Source organism: Dendrobates tinctorius, unplaced genomic scaffold (genome assembly GCF_039654945.1).
Source record: "Dendrobates tinctorius isolate UK_male_01 unplaced genomic scaffold, ASM3965494v1 ptg000249l, whole genome shotgun sequence".
NCBI lineage: Eukaryota > Metazoa > Chordata > Amphibia > Anura > Dendrobatidae > Dendrobates > Dendrobates tinctorius.
The window spans coordinates 2,480,210-2,503,533 of NW_027361916.1; the positions used below are offsets into that span (position 1 = coordinate 2,480,210).

General features: G+C 46.4%; 1 protein-coding gene across 1 annotated transcript in view; it reads left to right on the top strand.

The window, feature by feature from the left end:
• LOC141063322 (uncharacterized) overlaps positions 1 to 23,324 on the top strand; it is a 114,603-nt gene continuing 91,279 nt past the window's right edge. The window contains exon 1 of the mRNA XM_073557373.1: positions 1 to 36. Coding sequence (XP_073413474.1) covers positions 1 to 36 — 36 coding nt within the window. The remainder of the gene's footprint in view (positions 37 to 23,324) is intronic.

The following is a 23,324-nucleotide window of genomic DNA, read 5'->3' on the forward strand; positions in this document are numbered from 1 at the left end:
ATGACAGAGGTGCTTGCACGGCAGGGTAACCACGAGGTGAGTGCTGTAAGCTCGCTCGCTTGTAACTCAGATCTCGGCTCACATCATAAAGCTGACAGAGCGACGGCTCGCATCTCGCAAAATTCATAAGTAGATGCACTCGTTAGTCAAGGTATTACTATAATGTACTGCTTTTTATAAATTTTATAGAAAACAGCAACTGCTAGGGGAGGGCAGGAGGGGTATCTGCCCCCGGTTCAGCCGGCAAGGGAACACCGTTGATCCGGCGGTCCGAGGAGATTTCCCGGAGGTTGCATTATGGGCCAGGCAGACTATGAGTCGGCTGTTCTCTGAGACGGATGTCAAGCTCAGAGAAGATGAAGTGCGCCGGATCCCAGTGATCAATTGTACTTGCATTTTTTCAGACGGACTGAGCACAATTGAAGCCCTGACCACCGGGATATGGCGATGTCAGCAAAGTGATCAAGTCATGTGATCACCCTGTTGACGTCATTCGACGGCGCCTCAGAGGCGCAAACAGCATCGGTGCTAAGTGCTCCAATGGAACTGAAGAAACTAACGATTTATTGTAATGGGGTTGGGAAGATTTGAATACACAGCTTGGGAGGCAAGGAAGGGATGTATGTGTATACAATATGGGGAGAGGGAAAAATCTGAGACAGCAAATAAACCCTAACTAAAGTCTACTAAAATATAACCTTTATTGATAAATTATATAATAATAAGATTAAAGTGCAATTAGAAATACAATAGTTGCTGACAGTAGAGGGATACATTTAGCCAGACCATTAGCCAGCAGGATAGGTATACTGTATAAAGCAGTGGAGCTATCACTACTGGGATACAATTTCCCAGGTCCTGGAATATAAGGTATTTATCTGGCCAATGGGATACAATTATCCAGATTTAGAGACAATGTATCAGTGACCATTCACTTACAGGATATAACTACACAGATTTAAGAGATAGAGGACTAAATAATAGTGTTAATAACAAGTCTCTACAGGGATACAGTTACCCAGGACAAAGCTCAACCTCTCTCTGTAGTGTTGTGTATTGGTAATCGATGGTAATTGGTAATGCCAACTTGTCAGTTGTTATGTGCGGAGACTGATCGGAATACTGACCGGCATGTTGTAGCTCGTATTTAACTACTGCCCTCTGCTGCTCACAAACACTTGCCAACATATGTAATGTGGAGTTCCAGAGTATGGTCATGTCGCACACCAGTGTGTGAACTGGCACTTGCAAGAGCTGCTGAAGCACTGCTAGATCAGCGGCAGCTGTAACTGTCTTGTGGAAATGTGCGCTCACGAGGCGTTCCTTCACAAGTCGCTCAGGCAAATCGGGGTGTTATGCCTGTGTGGTAACTCACTTGGGAAAATAGGTTATACACTAAATAGCTGCAACTGACCCTGATGGTTCTTGTACAGAATAGATCTCTTGGCACCGCAGTCCCTAGTGATGCCTACGGGGCAGAGCTAGCCCAACCACAGACTAGAAGATGGCAACTTGGACCTATCTGCCTAAAAGGCTCTCAAATTGCTTCATGTTCCTTCTAAAGAACTGGAGGGCAGAGCAGAATGTGAATTCAAGTAGTTATTCCTTCCAGATTAAATATTAGAACATCCATGGTACAAGATTAAAAACATGTTCAATCTGACGCGTTTCTGGCTGAAGACCTTAGTCGTAAAATAATCTTGTACCATAAATGTTCTCATTTTTAACCTGGATGGAATAAAGGTGACTTGAATTTTATATTCTTCTGTGATGCGCTTCCTTCTTTTCTTATGTATCTATCACCAGTAGTCAACAGTTACTGGATTTAGTCATAACTGACTGACGAAGCGGCGATACGCGTGGGGCCTCTTCCCACTCTCCCTTCTTGTCCCCCTCGGGACTTCTTGCCGCCCCCCATGTCAGTGTCTGGCATTCTCATTTTGGGTGATCATACTTTTATTTCATTATAGCATTCTCAGTCAGTTATGCCCATTTTTTGACGTCATCTGTATTGTTACAACTATTTTAGGGTGACTTCTTTGCATACATGCTTTGGTATATGTGGGAGTCTCTATTTTCTGACTGTTTATACCTGTGTAATGGGAAATGATGTTGATTAGTCGCATCCTGCATGTACCATCACCCATTCTGTTTATATTTGTATTTATAGGTTCATTTATCATTATCACCGTATGACACATGTATTTTCTTTCTGCATATGCTGGGGGGCTGCCATTCACCCATTACATGGGTTGTATTTAAGGGTTATGGGCCTTTTGGGGAGTTTTGGGCTATTGGTTTGTTGTGTATTTTAAATGTTTTTAAAGTTACCATGTCCATGATGAAATAAAGGTTTTCTCACTTTTTATATACGGAGGTGTATACCATGTTATTTGCCTTTTCTTTTTCTCCGTGTCTTTTGGCTTCATTAGTTTATAGGCTAGGTGTTGTACTCTATTTGGGATTATTATTGACATTAGTGTACCCTTTTTTTGGTTAGCGTTGGTCTCATACTATATACAAAGCGCTATGTGAGGGCTGATATTGAATATAGAGAGGATATGTGGGGGCTCAGACTATATACAGAGAGGCCAGGTGGGTTCTTACAATGTATGTGGAGGGGCTATGTAAGGGCTCATACTGTATGTAGGAAGCTAGGTGTGAGCTCTTACAGTATATAGAGGTTTAAAGGGGGCTGTATATGGGTTCACATGGTATGTAGGGGTGTCAGCATATTTAATTCTACTCAATATTAAGTTATACAATTATTATTAATATAAAGTAATAATTGTAATTAATATGTTATGGTCTCTCATATAGCCCCTTGGGAAAATTAATAGCCCAATCCTGGTATATAGTAACACTGTCTATAGTGTCCTCCCCTATTTACTGGCCATTTATCCTACAGCAGCATGTCCACCTCCACATCCAAATGATCTTCTGTAATACTGGGATATATGGGTTATTATTGTTGATTTATCACTGTTCACATCAGTGGAAACTACTCCGGAATTACAATGTATGGTAATAATGACATTGTGGCATTTTTTGAAAGTTTTTGGCTGGTTTCACATTTGCGTTTTTTTTCGCGGTAATTTAGCGCTAAATAGCGCATGCGTTTTTTTTTCCTATACTTTGCATGGGATGCGCTTATGTGCGCATACACATGCGTTTGTACGCGTTTTACCGCGCATGCGTTTTTTTGCGGTATGCGCTCGGGCGCACAAAATGCAACTTGTTGCATTTTTTGTGCGTCCGATTTGCCTCAAAAAAACGCATGCGCGCGCAATGCGTTTTTTTACAGCAAGACACCCATTATAAGTCTATGGTGAGCATATGTGCGCATTGGCATGCTTATGTATGCGTGTTTTTGCACATGCGTTTTTTTTTTTACCATTAGTTTAGACAATGGAATGTAGGGGTTTGGGTAAAGTTAGGGTTAGTTAAGGGGGTTTAGGGTTAGGGTTAGGGTTAGGGTTAGGGTTAGGGTTAAGTATGGTTTGGTTAAGGGTTAGGGTCAGGGTTAGGGTTAGGGTTAGGGTCAGGGTTAGGGTTAAGTATGGTTTGGTTAAGGGTTAGGGTCAGGGTTAGGGTTAGGGTTAGGGTCAGGGTTAGGTATGGTTTGGTTAAGGGTTAGGGTCAGGGTTAGGGTTAGGGTTAGGGTCAGGGTTAGGGTTAAGTATGGTTTGGTTAAGGGTTAGGGTCAGGGTTAGGGTTAGGGTTAGGGTCAGGGTTAGGGTCAGGGTTAGGGTTAGGGTTAGGGTTAAGTATGGTTTGGTTAAGGGTTAGGGTCAGGGTTAGTGTTAGGGTCAGGGTTAGGGTTAGGGTTAAGTATGGTTTGGTTAAGGGTTAGGGTCAGGGTTAGGGTTAAGTATGGTTTGGTTAAGGGTTAGGGTCAGGGTTAGGGTTAGGGTTAAGTATGGTTTGGTTAAGGGTTAGGGTCAGGGTTAGGGTTAGGGTTAAGGTTAGGGTTAGGGTTAGGGTCAGGGTTAGGGTTAGGGTTAAGGTTAGTTAGGGTTTGGGTTAGGGTTAAGTATGGTTTGGTTAAGGGTTAGGGTCAGGGTTAGGGTTAAGTATGGTTTGGTTAAGGGTTAGGGTTAGGGTTAGGGTTAGGGTCAGGGTTAGGGTTAGGGTCAGGGTTAGGGTTAGTAAAGTCATGGTTTGGGTTAGTGTGAGGGGCCACCTAATGTTGGAAAAAAATGCAAACGCGGTAAAAACGCACTAAAAACGCATACAAACGCATAAAAACGCTGCGTTTTTTTCATGCATGCTCATAAAAATGCTTGAAAAAAACGCAGCAGTTGTATGCTTTTGTATGCGTTTTTCAATGCGTTTTTTTTTTGCGGGAAAAACGCGCTGCAAAAAAAAGCAAGTGTGAAACAGGCCTTAAGAGGTCAAGATGGATAATTAGAGTCAATTTCATTTATATGGTAATGAATGGGTTGTATGGCCTGCTCTGGTCTCTGTAAATAACTGCTGCTCCTGCTGCTGATGTCACGGAATGTTGAGGTTTCTGGCTCCGCCCCCTTGCCTTATGACATCACACACATTGTGTATGGAGCTGCAGAGCCAACATTCCGTCTGACAGTTGCAGACGGTGGAGAGAGCGGTAAGTCGGCTCTATGTCATCTCTTGTTGTGTCCTTCATTCTCTTCTATCATCTATTTCTCATGTATTTTTTATTCATTATGGAGTCTTTATTCTATATAATACAAGCAGGTCCAAAATAATTAGTGTACCCCTCATATTAGGAGCTGTCCAAGCATTACAGCTCTTCCACCAATAGTAAAGGGAGATGTATAGGGTGTGACGGGATTTATCTTCAAGCCCAGAAATGACAGCGATTTACCGATTATCCATCACATGATTCTGGCTTCTGCCTTTCTTGCTCATCAGCTCCATAGATTAGTTATAATTGAGAGAATCCCCTCAGCCAGAACTGGAACATGACGACTTCTCGATTTTTAGGCCATGTATTGTTAGAGAATCATCCAAATCTGGGAGATTAAAGTTACATCCTGTAAAGGGAACACGTGTAACATGAAGATAACTATGTAATTGTCGGATGTTATTGAGACATATAGTAATATACAGTCCAGATCAAAAATATAAATCCAACCAATATTGGGAAATCCTTGTACAACACCGATGTATATACATATTAGCTCCATATGCAGTGAAGCAGTCAGATCTTCCCCCACATTGGAGGATTCATAGCGTTTGATCTCTAGTATATTGGGCAATGCACTTCAATGGAAGTGAGGTTCTTGGCTCCGCCCACATTAGCTCTTATTTGTCATTTCACGGAATGTTTTGGTGGTTAGTTTTGCCCCCATAAGCTACTACTTGTGATGTCACCAAATGTTTTGGTTGTTGGCGTCACCTCCATTAGCTTCTACTTGTGATGTCACTAATGCGGATAGTAGCCCTTCAGAAGACAATGGCGCTTGACTGCCTGTTAGCAGGTGAAGGGGGCACTTGCGCTGTTATAGGTGAGCAATGCTGCTCCTAGAAGATGCACATAATTCAATAATGGATAAAGTAAAGGAGCTGCAGCAAAAAGCTGGAGATATATCCAAGGAGGGATGGAATCCCTTTTTCTGGATGGGGTCTATCAGAGTTGGGTTAAACAATTTACTCTCAACTTTTCAAAAGCCCACACAGTATTGGTAGTGATAGGATTGGTTGTATTGAGCTTGATTGCCTGGAAATTATTAATGTGATGTGATTCTCACTGCAGGAAATTAATTATATATTGGAGCCACTGGAAGACACAGGCGGAAGAGGGACACTGTGCATGAACAATATATGGATCCTTTGCAGCCCAATAACTCATCATAATGCCCAATTTCATCTGCTTTGGAGGTGGAAATGGGTCCCCTTACCTCTAGGCCTGTGGGCAGTTGCACAATTTGCACCAATAACATGTCCAACCCTGTCCACCTCTGAATGGAACCACAGCTACAGAGGTGACCGTCTGATAGCCTAGCTCGACTACCCACCTCTCCTGAAGACCCTTTCAGCTTTTTGAGACTTGGGGTGCAGCTGTGGGACCCTATTTTCAGAGATGATGTCCTCCACCCAACAGTTTGAGCAGACACTCCTAAATGAGTAAATAGCCTGAGATCAGAAGGGGGCGCATAGCCCCTCACTGTGTCACTGAGGATGATAGCATTCTCCAGGGATTACTCTGGACTGTTTCTTGTGGTGGGATGCAGGTCTGGACAGCTGTCGTCATCCTATTAGATAGATAAGAATTAATATATGTGTGTTTATGCTTTAAAGGTAATCTGTCACCCTCCGAGACGTATATGACCTATTAATATGGGCATACAGGTAATAGAAATGTTATGCTAGACCTACCTGTATGACTCATATTAATAGTCTTGTGAATATATTATGTCTTTATGCTAAAGATCAGCCCAATAGCTCATCATAATGCACAATTGTATCTGCTTTGGAGGTGGAAATGGGTCCCCTTACCTCTTGGCCCGTGTGCAATCTCACAATTTGTACTAATAACATGTCCACCCCTGTATAGTGCCATAGCAAGGATGACTACAGCTACAGAGGTGACCGTCTGATAGCCTAGCTCGACTACCCACCTCTCCTGAAGACCCTTTCAGCTTTTTGAGACTTGGGTGGAGGACATCATCTCTGAAAATAGGGTCCCACAGCTGTACCCCAACAGTTTGAGCAGACACTCCTAAATGAGTAAATAGCCTGAGATCAGAAGGGGGTGCATAGCCCCTCACTGTGTCACTGAGGATGATAGCATTCTCCAGGGATTACTCTGGACTGTTTCTTGTGGTGGGATGCAGGTCTGGACGGCTGTCGTCATCATATTATATATATTAATTCTTATCTATGTGTGTTTATGCTTTAAAGGTAATCTGTCACCCCCCCGAGACGTATATGACCTATTAATATGGGCATGCAGGTAATAGAAATGTTACACTAGACCTACCTGTATGCCTCATATTAATGGTCTTGTGGCTATATTATGTCTTTATGCTAAAGATCAGCCCAATAACTCATCATAATGCACAATTTTATCTGCTTTGGAGGTGGAAATGGGTCCCCTTACCTTTTGGCCCGTGGGCAATTTCACAATTTGTACCAATAACATGTCCACCCCTGAATAGTACCATAGGAAGGATGACTACAGCTACAGAGGTGACCGTCTGATAGCCTAGCTCAACTACCCACCTCTCCTGAAGACCCTTTCAGCTTTTTGAGACTTGGGTGGAGGACATCATCTCTGAAAATAGGGTCCCACAGCTGTACCCCAACAGTTTGAGCAGACACTCCTAAATGAGTAAATAGCCTGAGATCAGAAGGGGGTGCATAGCCCCTCACTGTGTCACTGAGGATGATAGCATTCTCCAGGGATTACTCTGGACTGTTTCTTGTGGTGGGATGCAGGTCTGGACGGCTGTCGTCATCATATTATATATATTAATTCTTATCTATGTGTGTTTATGCTTTAAAGGTAATCTGTCACCCCCCGAGACGTATATGACCTATTAATATGGGCATACAGGTAATAGAAATGTTACGCTAGTCCTACCTGTATGCCTCATATTAATGGTCTTGTGGATATATTATGTCTTTATGCTAAAGATCAGCCCAATAACTCATCATAATGCACAATTTTATCTGCTTTGGAGGTGGAAATGGGTCCCCTTACCTTTTGGCCCGTGGGCAATTTCACAATTTGTACCAATAACATGTCCACCCCTGAATAGTACCATAGGAAGGATGACTACAGCTACAGAGGTGACCGTCTGATAGCCTAGCTCAACTACCCACCTCTCCTGAAGACCCTTTCAGCTTTTTGAGACTTGGGTGGAGGACATCATCTCTGAAAATAGGGTCCCACAACTGTACCCCAACAGTTTGAGCAGACACTCCTAGATGAGTAAATAGCCTGAGATCAGAAGGAGGCGCATAGCCCCTCACTGTGTCACTGAGGATGATAGCATTCTCCAGGGATTACTCTGGACTGTTTCTTGTGGTGGGATGCAGGTCTGGACGGCTGTCGTCATCATATTATATATATTAATTCTTATCTATGTGTGTTTATGCTTTAAAGGTAATCTGTCACCCCCCGAGACGTATATGACCTATTAATATGGGCATACAGGTAATAGAAATGTTACGCTAGTCCTACCTGTATGCCTCATATTAATGGTCTTGTTATGGAGAAATGTTACATTTTTTTTAAGTTAATGAGTTCTTCCAGGCACTGGGGCTTGCATTGCCTGGAAGAAATCCCTGCCTTCTCTCTTCATTGTAATACTAACCCCCTCTCATGCACGGCAGTTTTGGCCCTGGAATCCCACTCCTGCACCCTGCACTCCCCCAGAAATACATATCTCATCCTCCCTTCTATGGGTACTGCACTCAGGGATCTTCTGCACAGGTACCGGCGCCTTCCGCTCCAGTAATCTCTGGTGTGCGCGCCGACAAGGTGCATGGCTCAGGCGCAGGATTCTGGGGCTATTACTGGCGCTGATGGGAGGAGGGTAGTATTGTAATGAGGAGAGAGGGCAGGGATTTCTTCCAGGCAGAGAATGCCCCGGAGCCTGGAAGAAATCATTAATGTAAAGACAGAATATAACATTTCTCCACAACAAGACCGTTAATATGAGGCATACAGGTAGGACTAGAACCTATTACATGTGTGCCCATATTAATAGGTCATATATGACCTTGGCGGGGTGACAGTTTCCTTTTAATATAGATTGACTGAATACTTAGATGACATGGCAACTGTAGGTAGCCAGGAATGGATGCCTGACATCCCATGATCTATGTAGACTAGCTACATACTTCATGTAGGCAGGAATAGGGCCGCCATCAGGGCATTACAGCCCTTACTAGTGTATGGTGCCCGGTGAGCAGCAACAAAGGGGGGGGGGTCGGACCTGCTTCAGTTCCTTAGATTGTGTGCAATACTCTTTGTTGTTTTTATATTATGTTTCTCTGATCTCACAAAATGACCTTATTTTCATAGTGTTATATGTTATTGTTATATGTGTTGTTTTTGTTTTGTCTGTTTTCTTTGTTTTCTCTTTTGTTATTGGCACTGTAATTTTGCACTTTATGTAATTGACCAAAGGATTTAACTAAATGACTCTTATGAAAATAGATTTAGTTAGCAAAATATTTAGTGGGAATGTGTTATGAAGCTTTTATGTTTTGGGCATTGTCCACTCTCTAGTTATTATTATTAACCAATGAGTATATTATTATTATTTATTGTTATAGCACCATTTATTCCATGGCGCTTTACATGTGAGGAGGGGTATACATAATAAAAACAAGTAGAATAATCTTAAACAATACAAGTCACGACTGGCACAGGAGGAGCGAGGACCCTGCCCGCGAGGGCTCACAATCTACAATTATATGAGATGATTAAAAGGCATTTAGTGCAGAAATTCCGCATAGCCTATATTTCTATTTCCCATATTTCATATTTGCTGCTGTAATTCAAGAAAGGCCATATTAGTAAGAGCCCTATCATCTCAAACACATTCGTGACCAATAACCAGAACATGGCCAATCCTTTTAATCATAGTTAAAAAAGTTTTGCAAGAATTGAGTTTAAAGTATGTAACCCCTTATATCATAAAATAATAAACAGAAACGACTTTTCTAATAGACTGGCACTTCCAGAAGAGATCCCTTATTAGCAGTCACCTCATTGTCATAACAAGCAGGATTACAATGAGAGATAACAGAATCCACCATTCCCAGTAGGTAATGTCACAGCTCACCTCTTCCCCCTTCCTGCACAATGACATCTGCATGAAACTAAACATGAGAACATGAATAGAAAACTCTCCCAAGGAAATAGAGTCCGCTATAATGTCTTATGATATACATACACATGTATATGTCCAATATCCATATCTCCAAACAGGCAAGAGAGCAGCTTCCATAAATGTTCAGGAAACAGCATACAATAATCTGCAATCAGAAATACAGATTATACAAAAGATTATAACAATAGGATTTCTATTAGTTTAAAAAATGTATGTGACACATTCCCTTAAAGAAAAATAAATAGAAAATATTCCTAATAAGATGATTGGATATTTTAAGAAACGTTTAATAGGTTAGAGTAGAGTAGGGCCCTGCCAGAAGAGTCTACCTTGTCGTGGTGGCAGGCTTAAAAAATCTGTTGGTCAAAACAAAAGCTGATGGTTATGTATGTGATACGGTTCCATGGGAACAGTTACTGTGTGATTGGTGAGGATGGGGCAGAAGAGTTTTTCCAGGAGTGGGTGGTGGGACTGTGGAAAGTTTGAGGGGTGTAGGCGGGGCTTGAGTGGAGGCAGAACTGGGGTGGAGCCTGGACGGAGTCTCAAGGGAGCCCAAAAATTTTGCCAGTATGGGGCCATGAAATTCCTTTTGGCAGCCCTGATCAGGAACAAAGCTTACAAAATATGTGAGTTTCATTATCAAAATGGTGAGATAATGTGAAAGAAATGATAACTCCATTGTCTTACCCTTGATCTTAGTATCTCTTGGTACATGTATCAGAGATAGAATAACTGTTGTTGCTTTGCGATAGTCCCTTCTCCCATTTTCCTTTATTTTCCCTTGTTTCCTCTTTTTTTTTTCCTTTTCTTTTCCTTTATTTTGTTTAACTCTATTTTGTATAATAATTAGCGATGCTGGATGAACCCGGTCGGACGGAGCGCAAAGAGAGGGAATGTAGATTTAAAATCTTCTTTTATTAATGTAGTCCAATGTGATTAATAAAAGAAGATTTTAAATCTACATTCCCCTCTCTTTGCGCTGTCACTGCGTCACTAGATCCTTATACAGGGGTATAATGAGGCCTCACTGTAGAGGAGAGACCGGAGTGAGGAGCAGAGGCCTGATCACAAGAGCTGACAATCTGAGGACGCAGCAATGCTGAATAACAGTCTACACTGTGTCACTAGATCCTTATACAGGGGTATAATGAGGCCTCACTGTACAGGAGAGACCGGAGCGAGGAGCCGAGGCCTGATCACAAGAACTGACAATCTGAGGAGACAGCAATGCTGAATAACAGTCTACACTGCGTCACTAGATCCTTATACAGGGGTATAATGAGGCCTCACTGTACAGGAGAGACCGGAGCGAGGAGCAGGGGCCTGATCACAAGAACTGACAATCTGAGGAGACAGCAATGCTGAATAACAGTCTACACTGCGTCACTAGATCCTTATACAGGGGTATAATCAGGCCTCACTGTACAGGAGAGACAGGAGCGAGGAGCAGAGGCCTGATCACAAGAGCTGACAATCTGAGGAGACAGCAATGCTGAATAACAGTCTACACTGAATCACTAGATCCTTATACAGGGGTATAATGAGGCCTCACTGTACAGGAGAGACCGGAGCGAGGAGCAGGAGCCTGATCACAAGAGCTGACAATCTGAGGACACAGCAATGCTGAATAACAGTCTACACTGCGTCACTAGATCCTTATACAGGGGTATAATGAGGCCTCACTGTACAGGAGAGACCGGAGCGAGGAGCAGGGGCCTGATCACAAGAGCTGACAATCTGAGGAGACAGCAATGCTGAATAACAGTCTACACTGCGTCACTAGATCCTTATACAGGGGTATAATGAGGCCTCACTGTACAGGAGAGACCGGAGCGAGGAGCAGAGGCCTGATCACAAGAGCTGACAATCTGAGGAGACAGCAATGCTGAATAACAGTCTACACTGCGTAACTAGATCCTTATACAGGGGTATAATGAGGCCTCACTGTACAGGAGAGACCGGAGCGAGGAGCAGGAGCCTGATCACAAGAGCTGACAATCTGAGGACACAGCAATGCTGAATAACAGTCTACACTGCGTCACTAGATCCTTATACAGGGGTATAATAAGGCCTCACTGTACAGGAGAGACCGGAGCGAGGAGCAGAGGCCTGATCACAAGAGCTGACAATCTGAGGAGACAGCAATGCTGAATAACAGTCTACACTGCGTCACTAGATCCTTATACAGGGGTATAATGAGGCCTCACTGTACAGGAGAGACCGGAGCGAGGATCAGGGGCCTGATCACAAGAGCTGACAATCTGAGGACACAGCAATGCTGAATAACAGTCTACACTGCGTCACTATATCCTTATACAGGGGTATAATGAGGCCTCACTGTACAGGAGAGACCGGAGCGAGGATCAGGGGCCTGATCACAAGAGCTGACAATCTGAGGACACAGCAATGCTGAATAACAGTCTACACTGCGTCACTAGATCCTTATACAGGGGTATAATAAGGCCTCACTGTACAGGAGAGACCGGAGCGAGGAGCAGAGGCCTGATCACAAGAGCTGACAATCTGAGGAGACAGCAATGCTGAATAACAGTCTACACTGCGTCACTAGATCCTTATACAGGGGTATAATGAGGCCTCACTGTACAGGAGAGACGGGAGCGAGGAGCAGAGGCCTGATCACAAGAGCTGACAATCTGAGGAGACAGCAATGCTGAATAACAGTCTACACTGCGTCACTAGATCCTTATACAGGGGTATAATGTGGCCTCACTGTACAGGAGAGACCAGAGCGAGGAGCAGGGGCCTGATCACAAGAGCTGACAATCTGAGGAGACAGCAATGCTGAATAACAGTCTACACTGCGTCACTAGATCCTTATACAGGGGTATAATAAGGCCTCACTGTACAGGAGAGACCGGAGCGAGGAGCAGAGGCCTGATCACAAGAGCTGACAATCTGAGGAGACAGCAATGCTGAATAACAGTCTACACTGCGTCACTAGATCCTTATACAGGGGTATAATAAGGCCTCACTGTACAGGAGAGACCGGAGCGAGGAGCAGAGGCCTGATCACAAGAGCTGACAATCTGAGGAGACAGCAATGCTGAATAACAGTCTACACTGCGTCACTAGATCCTTATACAGGGGTATAATGAGGCCTCACTGTACAGGAGAGACGGGAGCGAGGAGCAGAGGCCTGATCACAAGAGCTGACAATCTGAGGAGACAGCAATGCTGAATAACAGTCTACACTGCGTCACTAGATCCTTATACAGGGGTATAATGTGGCCTCACTGTACAGGAGAGACCGGAGCGAGGAGCAGAGGCCTGATCACAAGAGCTGACAATCTGAGGAGACAGCAATGCTGAATAACAGTCTACACTGCGTCACTAGATCCTTATACAGGGGTATAATAAGGCCTCACTGTACAGGAGAGACCGGAGCGAGGAGCAGAGGCCTGATCACAAGAGCTGACAATCTGAGGAGACAGCAATGCTGAATAACAGTCTACACTGCGTCACTAGATCCTTATACAGGGGTATAATGAGGCCTCACTGTACAGGAGAGACCGGAGCGAGGAGCAGAGGCCTGATCACAAGAGCTGACAATCTGAGGAGACAGCAATGCTGAATAACAGTCTACACTGCGTCACTAGATCCTTATACAGGGGTATAATGAGGCCTCACTGTACAGGAGAGACCGGAGCGAGGAGCAGAGGCCTGATCACAAGAGCTGACAATCTGAGGAGACAGCAATGCTGAATAACAGTCTACACTGCGTCACTAGATCCTTATACAGGGGTATAATAAGGCCTCACTGTACAGGAGAGACCGGAGCGAGGAGCAGAGGCCTGATCACAAGAGCTGACAATCTGAGGAGACAGCAATGCTGAATAACAGTCTACACTGCGTCACTAGATCCTTATACAGGGGTATAATGAGGCCTCACTGTACAGGAGAGACCGGAGCGAGGAGCAGAGGCCTGATCACAAGAGCTGACAATCTGAGGAGACAGCAATGCTGAATAACAGTCTACACTGCGTCACTAGATCCTTATACAGGGGTATAATGAGGCCTCACTGTACAGGAGAGACCGGAGCGAGGAGCAGAGGCCTGATCACAAGAGCTGACAATCTGAGGAGACAGCAATGCTGAATAACAGTCTACACTGCGTCACTAGATCCTTATACAGGGGTATAATGAGGCCTCACTGTACAGGAGAGACCGGAGCGAGGAGCAGGGGTCTGATCACAAGAGCTGACAATCTGAGGACACAGCAATGCTGAATAACAGTCTACACTGCGTCACTAGATCCTTATACAGGGGTATAATGAGGCCTCACTGTACAGGAGAGACCGGAGCGAGGAGCAGAGGCCTGATCACAAGAGCTGACAATCTGAGGAGACAGCAATGCTGAATAACAGTCTACACTGTGTCACTAGATCCTCATACAGGGGTATAATGAGGCCTCATTGTACAGGAGAGACCGGAGCGAGGAGCAGGGGTCTGATCACAAGAGCTGACAATCTGAGGACACAGCAATGCTGAATAACAGTCTATACTGCGTCACTAGATCCTTATACAGGGGTATAATGAGGCCTCACTGTACAGGAGAGACCGGAGCGAGGAGCAGGGGTCTGATCACAAGAGCTGACAATCTGAGGACACAGCAATGCTGAATAACAGTCTACACTGTGTCACTAGATCCTCATACAGGGGTATAATGAGGCCTCATTGTACAGGAGAGACCGGAGCGAGGAGCAGGGGTCTGATCACAAGAGCTGACAATCTGAGGACACAGCAATGCTGAATAACAGTCTACACTGCGTCACTAGATCCTTATACAGGGGTATAATGAGGCCTCATTGTACAGGAGAGACCGGAGCGAGGAGCAGGGGTCTGATCACAAGAGCTGACAATCTGAGGACACAGCAATGCTGAATAACAGTCTACACTGCGTCACTAGATCCTTATACAGGGGTATAATGAGGCCTCACTGTACAGGAGAGACCGGAGCGAGGAGCAGAGGACTGATCACAAGAGCTGACAATCTGAGGACACAGCAATGCTGAATAACAGTCTATACTGCGTCACTAGATCCTTATACAGGGGTATAATGAGGCCTCACTGTACAGGAGAGACCGGAGCGAGGAGCAGGGGTCTGATCACAAGAGCTGACAATCTGAGGACACAGCAATGCTGAATAACAGTCTATACTGCGTCACTAGATCCTTATACAGGGGTATAATGAGGCCTCACTGTACAGGAGAGACCGGAGCGAGGAGCAGAGGCCTGATCACAAGAGCTGACAATCTGAGGAGACAGCAATGCTGAATAACAGTCTACACTGCGTCACTAGATCCTTATACAGGGGTATAATGAGGCCTCACTGTACAGGAGAGACTGGAGTGAGGAGCAGAGGCCTGATCACAAGAGCTGACAATCTGAGGACACAGCAATGCTGAATAACAGTCTACACTGCGTCACTAGATCCTTATACAGGGGTATAATGAGGCCTCACTGTACAGGAGAGACCGGAGCGAGGAGCAGGGGCCTGATCACAAGAGCTGACAATCTGAGGACACAGCAATGCTGAATAACAGTCTACACTGCGTCACTAGCTCCTTATACAGGGGTATAATGAGGACTCACTGTACAGGAGAGACCGGAGCGAGGAGCAGGGTCCTGATCACAAGAGCTGACAATCTGAGGACACAGCAATGCTGAATAACAGTTTACACTGCGTCACTAGCTCCTTATACAGGGGTATAATGAGGCCTCACTGTACAGGAGAGACCGGAGCGAGGAGCAGGGGCCTGATCACAAGAGCTGATAATCTGAGGACACAGCAATGCTGAATAACAGTCTACACTGCGTCACTAGCTCCTTATACAGGGGTATAATGAGGCCTCACTGTACAGGAGAGACCGGAGCGAGGAGCAGGGGCCTGATCACAAGAGCTGACAATCTGAGGAGACAGCAATGCTGAATAACAGTCTACACTGTGTCACTAGATCCTCATACAGGGGTATAATGAGGCCTCATTGTACAGGAGAGACCGGAGCGAGGAGCAGGGGTCTGATCACAAGAGCTGACAATCTGAGGACACAGCAATGCTGAATAACAGTCTATACTGCGTCACTAGATCCTTATACAGGGGTATAATGAGGCCTCACTGTACAGGAGAGACCGGAGCGAGGAGCAGGGGTCTGATCACAAGAGCTGACAATCTGAGGACACAGCAATGCTGAATAACAGTCTACACTGCGTCACTAGATCCTTATACAGGGGTATAATGAGGCCTCACTGTACAGGAGAGACCGGAGCGAGGAGCAGAGGCCTGATCACAAGAGCTGACAATCTGAGGACACAGCAATGCTGAATAACAGTCTATACTGCGTCACTAGATCCTCATACAGGGGTATAATGAGGCCTCATTGTACAGGAGAGACCGGAGCGAGGAGCAGGGGTCTGATCACAAGAGCTGACAATCTGAGGACACAGCAATGCTGAATAACAGTCTACACTGCGTCACTAGATCCTCATACAGGGGTATAATGAGGCCTCATTGTACAGGAGAGACCGGAGCGAGGAGCAGGGGTCTGATCACAAGAGCTGACAATCTGAGGACACAGCAATGCTGAATAACAGTCTACACTGCGTCACTAGATCCTTATACAGGGGTATAATGAGGCCTCATTGTACAGGAGAGACCGGAGCGAGGAGCAGGGGTCTGATCACAAGAGCTGACAATCTGAGGACACAGCAATGCTGAATAACAGTCTATACTGCGTCACTAGATCCTTATACAGGGGTATAATGAGGCCTCACTGTACAGGAGAGACCGGAGCGAGGAGCAGGGGTCTGATCACAAGAGCTGACAATCTGAGGACACAGCAATGCTGAATAACAGTCTATACTGCGTCACTAGATCCTTATACAGGGGTATAATGAGGCCTCACTGTACAGGAGAGACCGGAGCGAGGAGCAGAGGCCTGATCACAAGAGCTGACAATCTGAGGAGACAGCAATGCTGAATAACAGTCTACACTGCGTCACTAGATCCTTATACAGGGGTATAATGAGGCCTCACTGTACAGGAGAGACTGGAGTGAGGAGCAGAGGCCTGATCACAAGAGCTGACAATCTGAGGACACAGCAATGCTGAATAACAGTCTACACTGCGTCACTAGATCCTTATACAGGGGTATAATGAGGCCTCACTGTACAGGAGAGACCGGAGCGAGGAGCAGGGGCCTGATCACAAGAGCTGACAATCTGAGGACACAGCAATGCTGAATAACAGTCTACACTGCGTCACTAGCTCCTTATACAGGGGTATAATGAGGACTCACTGTACAGGAGAGACCGGAGCGAGGAGCAGGGTCCTGATCACAAGAGCTGACAATCTGAGGACACAGCAATGCTGAATAACAGTTTACACTGCGTCACTAGCTCCTTATACAGGGGTATAATGAGGCCTCACTGTACAGGAGAGACCGGAGCGAGGAGCAGGGGCCTGATCACAAGAGCTGACAATCTGAGGAGACAGCAATGCTGAATAACAGTCTACAATGCGTCACTAGATCCTTATACAGGGGTATAATGAGGCCTCACTGTACAGGAGAGACCGGAGCGAGGAGCAGGGGTCTGATCACAAGAGCTGACAATCTGAGGACACAGCAATGCTGAATAACAGTCTACACTGCGTCACTAGCTCCTTATACAGGGGTATAATGAGGCCTCACTGTACAGGAGAGACCGGAGCGAGGAGCAGGGGCCTGATCACAAGAGCTGACAATCTGAGGAGACAGCAATGCTGAATAACAGTCTACACTGCGTCACTAGATCCTTATACAGGGGTATAATGAGACCTCACTGTACAGGAGAGACCGGAGCGAGGAGCAGGGGTCTGATCACAAGAGCTGACAATCTGAGGACACAGCAATGCTGAATAACAGTCTACACTGCGTCACTAGATCCTTATACAGGGGTAAAATGAGGCCTCACTGTACAGGAGAGACCGGAGCGAGGAGCAGGGGTCTGATCACAAGAGCTGACAATCTGAGGACACAGCAATGCTGAATAACAGTCTACACTGCGTCACTAGATCCTTATACAGGGGTATAATGAGGCCTCACTGTACAGGAGAGACCGGAGCGAGGAGCAGGGGCCTGATCACAAGAGCTGACAATCTGAGGACACAGCAATGCTGAATAACAGTCTACACTGCGTCACTAGATCCTTATACAGGGGTATAATGAGGCCTCACTGTACAGGAGAGACCGGAGCGAGGAGCAGGGGCCTGATCACAAGAGCTGACAATCTGAGGAGACAGCAATGCTGAATAACAGTCTACACTGCGTCACTAGATCCTTATACAGGAGTATAATGAGGCCTCACTGTACAGGAGAGACCGGAGCGAGGAGCAGAGGCCTGATCACAAGAGCTGACAATCTGAGGAGACAGCAATGCTGAATAACAGTCTACACTGCGTCACTAGCTCCTTATACAGGGGTATAATGAGGCCTCACTGTACAGGAGAGACCGGAGCGAGGAGCAGGGGTCTGATCACAAGAGCTGACAATCTGAGGACACAGCAATGCTGAATAACAGTCTACACTGCGTCACTAGATCCTTATACAGGGGTATAATGAGGCCTCACTGTACAGGAGAGACCGGAGCGAGGAGCAGAGGCCTGATCACAAGAGCTGACAATCTGAGGAGACAGCAATGCTGAATAACAGTCTACACTGCGTCACTAGATCCTTATACAGGGGTATAATGAGGCCTCACTGTACAGGAGAGACCGGAGTGAGGAACAGAGGCCTGATCACAAGAGCTGACAATCTGAGGAGACAGCAATGCTGAATAACAGTCTACACTGCGTCACTAGATCCTTATACAGGGGTATAATGAGGCCTCACTGTACAGGAGAGACCGGAGCGAGGAGCAGGGTCCTGATCACAAGAGCTGACAATCTGAGGACACAGCAATGCTGAATAACAGTCTACACTGCGTCACTAGATCCTTATACAGGGGTATAATGAGGCCTCACTGTACAGGAGAGACCGGAGCGAGGAGCAGGGGCCTGATCACAAGAGCTGACAATCTGAGGAGACAGCAATGCTGAATAACAGTCTACACTGCGTCACTAGATCCTTATACAGGGGTATAATGAGGCCTCACTGTACAGGAGAGACCGGAGCGAGGAGCAGGGTCCTGATCACAAGAGCTGACAATCTGAGGACACAGCAATGCTGAATAACAGTCTACACTGCGTCACTAGATCCTTATACAGGGGTAAAATGAGGCCTCACTGTACAGGAGAGACCGGAGCGAGGAGCAGGAGCCTGATCACAAGAGCTGACAATCTGAGGACACAGCAATGCTGAATAACAGTCTACACTGCGTCACTAGATCCTTATACAGGGGTAAAATGAGGCCTCACTGTACAGGAGAGACCGGAGCGAGGAGCAGGAGCCTGATCACAAGAGCTGACAATCTGAGGAGACAGCAATGCTGAATAACAGTCTACACTGCGTCACTAGATCCTTATACAGGTGTATAATGAGGCCTCACTGTACAGGAAAGACCGGAGCGAGGAGCAGAGGCCTGATCACAAGAGCTGACAATCTGAGGAGACAGCAATGCTGAATAACAGTCTACACTGCGTCACTAGATCCTTATACAGGGGTATAATGAGACCTCACTGTACAGGAGAGACCGGAGCGAGGAGCAGGAGCCTGATCACAAGAGCTGACAATCTGAGGAAACAGCAATGCTGAATAACAGTCTACACTGCGTCACTAGATCCTTATACAGGGGTATAATGAGGCCTCACTGTACAGGAGAGACCGGAGCGAGGAGCAGGGGCCTGATCACAAGAGCTGACAATCTGAGGAGACAGCAATGCTGAATAACAGTCTACACTGCGTCACTAGATCCTTATACAGGGGTATAATGAGGCCTCACTGTACAGGAGAGACCGGAGCGAGGAGCAGGAGCCTGATCACAAGAGCTGACAATCTGAGGAGACAGCAATGCTGAATAACAGTCTACACTGCGTCACTAGATCCTTATACAGGGGTATAATGAGGCCTCACTGTACAGGAGAGACCGGAGCGAGGAGCAGGGGCCTGATCACAAGAGCTGACAATCTGAGGAGACAGCAATGCTGAATAACAGTCTACACTGCGTCACTAGATCCTTATACAGGGGTATAATGAGGCCTCACTGTACAGGAGAGACCGGAGCGAGGAGCCGGGGCCTGATCACAAGAGCTGACAATCTGAGGAGACAACAATGCTGAATAACAGTCTACACTGCGTCACTAGATCCTTATACAGGTGTATAATGAGGCCTCACTGTACAGGAGAGACCGGAGCGAGGAGCAGGGTCCTGATCACAAGAGCTGACAATCTGAGGACACAGCAATGCTGAATAACAGTCTACACTGCGTCACTAGATCCTTATACAGGGGTATAATGAGGCCTCACTGTACAGGAGAGACCGGAGCGAGGAGCAGGAGCCTGATCACAAGAGCTGACAATCTGAGGAGACAGCAATGCTGAATAACAGTCTACACTGCGTCACTAGATCCTTATACAGGGGTATAATGAGGACTCACTGTACAGGAGAGACCGGAGCGAGGAGCAGGGTCCTGATCACAAGAGCTGACAATCTGAGGAGACAGCAATGCTGAATAACAGTCTACACTGCGTCACTAGCTCCTTATACAGAGGTATAATGAGGACTCACTGTACAGGAGAGACCGAAGCGAGGAGCAGGGGCCTGATCACAAGAGCTGACAATCTGAGGACACAGCAATGCTGAATAACAGTCTACACTGCGTCACTAGAGCCTTATACAGGTGTATAATGAGGCCTCACTGTACAGGAGAGACCGGAGCGAGGAGCAGAGGCCTGATCACAAGAGCTGACAATCTGAGGACACAGCAATGCTGAATAACAGTCTACACTGCGTCACTAGATCCTTATACAGGGGTATAATGAGGCCTCACTGTACAGGAGAGACCGGAGCGAGGAGCAGGGGCCTGATCACAAGAGCTGACAATCTGAGGAAACAGCAATGCTGAATAACAGTCTACACTGCGTCACTAGATCCTTATACAAGGGTATAATGAGGCCTCACTGTACAGGAGAGACCGGAGCGAGGAGCAGGGGCCTGATCACAAGAGCTGACAATCTGAGGACACAGCAATGCTGAATAACAGTCTACACTGCGTCACTAGATCCTTATACAGGGGTATAATGAGGCCTCACTGTACAGGAGAGACCGGAGCGAGGAGCAGGGGCCTGATCACAAGAGCTGACAATCTGAGGAGACAGCAATGCTGAATAACAGTCTACACTGCGTCACTAGATCCTTATACAGGGGTATAATGAGGCCTCACTGTACAGGAGAGACCGGAGCGAGGAGCAGGGGCCTGATCACAAGAGCTGACAATCTGAGGACACAGCAATGCTGAATAACAGTCTACACTGCGTCACTAGATCCTTATACAGGGGTAAAATGAGGCCTCACTGTACAGGAGATACCGGAGCGGGGAGCAGGGGCCTGATCACAAGAGCTGACAATCTGAGGAGACAGCAATGCTGAATAACAGTCTACACTGCGTCACTAGATCCTTATACAGGGGTAAAATGAGGCCTCACTGTACAGGAGATACCGGAGCGGGGAGCAGGGGCCTGATCACAAGAGCTGACAATCTGAGGAGACAGCAATGCTGAATAACAGTCTACACTGCGTCACTAGCTCCTTATACAGGGGTATAATGAGGACTCACTGTACAGGAGAGACCGAAGCGAGGAGCAGGGGCCTGATCACAAGAGCTGACAATCTGAGGACACAGCAATGCTGAATAACAGTCTACACTGCGTCACTAGATCCTTATACAGGGGTATAATGAGACCTCACTGTACAGGAGAGACCGGAGCGAGGAGCAGGGGCCTGATCACAAGAGCTGACAATCTGAGGACACAGCAATGCTGAATAACAGTCTACACTGCGTCACTAGATCCTTATACAGGGGTATAATGAGGCCTCACTGTACAGGAGAGACCGGAGCGAGGAGCAGGGGCCTGATCACAAGAGCTGACAATCTGAGGAAACAGCAATGCTGATTAACAGTCTACACTGCGTCACTAGATCCTTATACAGGGGTATAATGAGGACTCACTGTACAGGAGAGACCGGAGCGAGGAGCAGGGGCCTGATCACAAGAGCTGACAATCTGAGGAAACAGGAATGCTGAATAACAGTCTACACTGCGTCACTAGATCCTTATACAGGGGTATAATGAGACCTCACTGTACAGGAGAGACCGGAGCGAGGAGCAGGGGCCTGATCACAAGAGCTGACAATCTGAGGACACAGCAATGCTGAATAACATTCTACACTGCGTCACTAGATCCTTATACAGGGGTATAATGAGGCCTCACTGTACAGGAGATACCGGAGCGAGGAGCAGGGGCCTGATCACAAGAGCTGACAATCTGAGGAAACAGCAATGCTGAATAACAGTCTACACTGCGTCACTAGATCCTTATACAGGGGTATAATGAGGCCAAACTGTACAGGAGAGACCGGAGCGAGGAGCAGAGGCCTGATCACAAGAGCTGACAATCTGAGGAGACAGCAATGCTGAATAACAGTCTACACTGCGTCACTAGATCCTTATACAGGGGTATAATGAGGCCAAACTGTACAGGAGAGACCGGAGCGAGGAGCAGAGGCCTGATCACAAGAGCTGACAATCTGAGGAGACAGCAATGCTGAATAACAGTCTACACTGCGTCACTAGATCCTTATACAGGGGTATAATGAGGCCAAACTGTACAGGAGAGACCGGAGCGAGGAGCAGAGGCCTGATCACAAGAGCTGACAATCTGAGGAGACAGCAATGCTGAATAACATTCTACACTGCGTCACTAGATCCTTATACAGGGGTATAATGAGGCCAAACTGTACAGGAGAGACCGGAGCGAGGAGCAGAGGCCTGATCACAAGAGCTGACAATCTGAGGAGACAGCAATGCTGAATAACAGTCTACACTGCGTCACTAGATCCTTATACAGGGGTATAATGAGGACTCACTGTACAGGAGAGACCGAAGCGAGGAGCAGGGGCCTGATCACAAGAGCTGACAATCTGAGGACACAGCAATGCTGAATAACAGTCTACAATGCGTCACTAGATCCTTATACAGGGGTATAATGAGACCTCACTGTACAGGAGAGACCGGAGCGAGGAGCAGGGACCTGATCACAAGAGCTGACAATCTGAGGAAACAGGAATGCTGAATAACAGTCTACACTGCGTCACTAGATCCTTATACAGGGGTATAATGAGACCTCACTGTACAGGAGAGACCGGAGCGAGGAGCAGAGGACTGATCACAAGAGCTGACAATCTGAGGAGACAGCAATGCTGAATAACAGTCTACACTGCGTCACTAGATCCTTATACAGAGGTATAATGAGGACTCACTGTACAGGAGAGACCGGA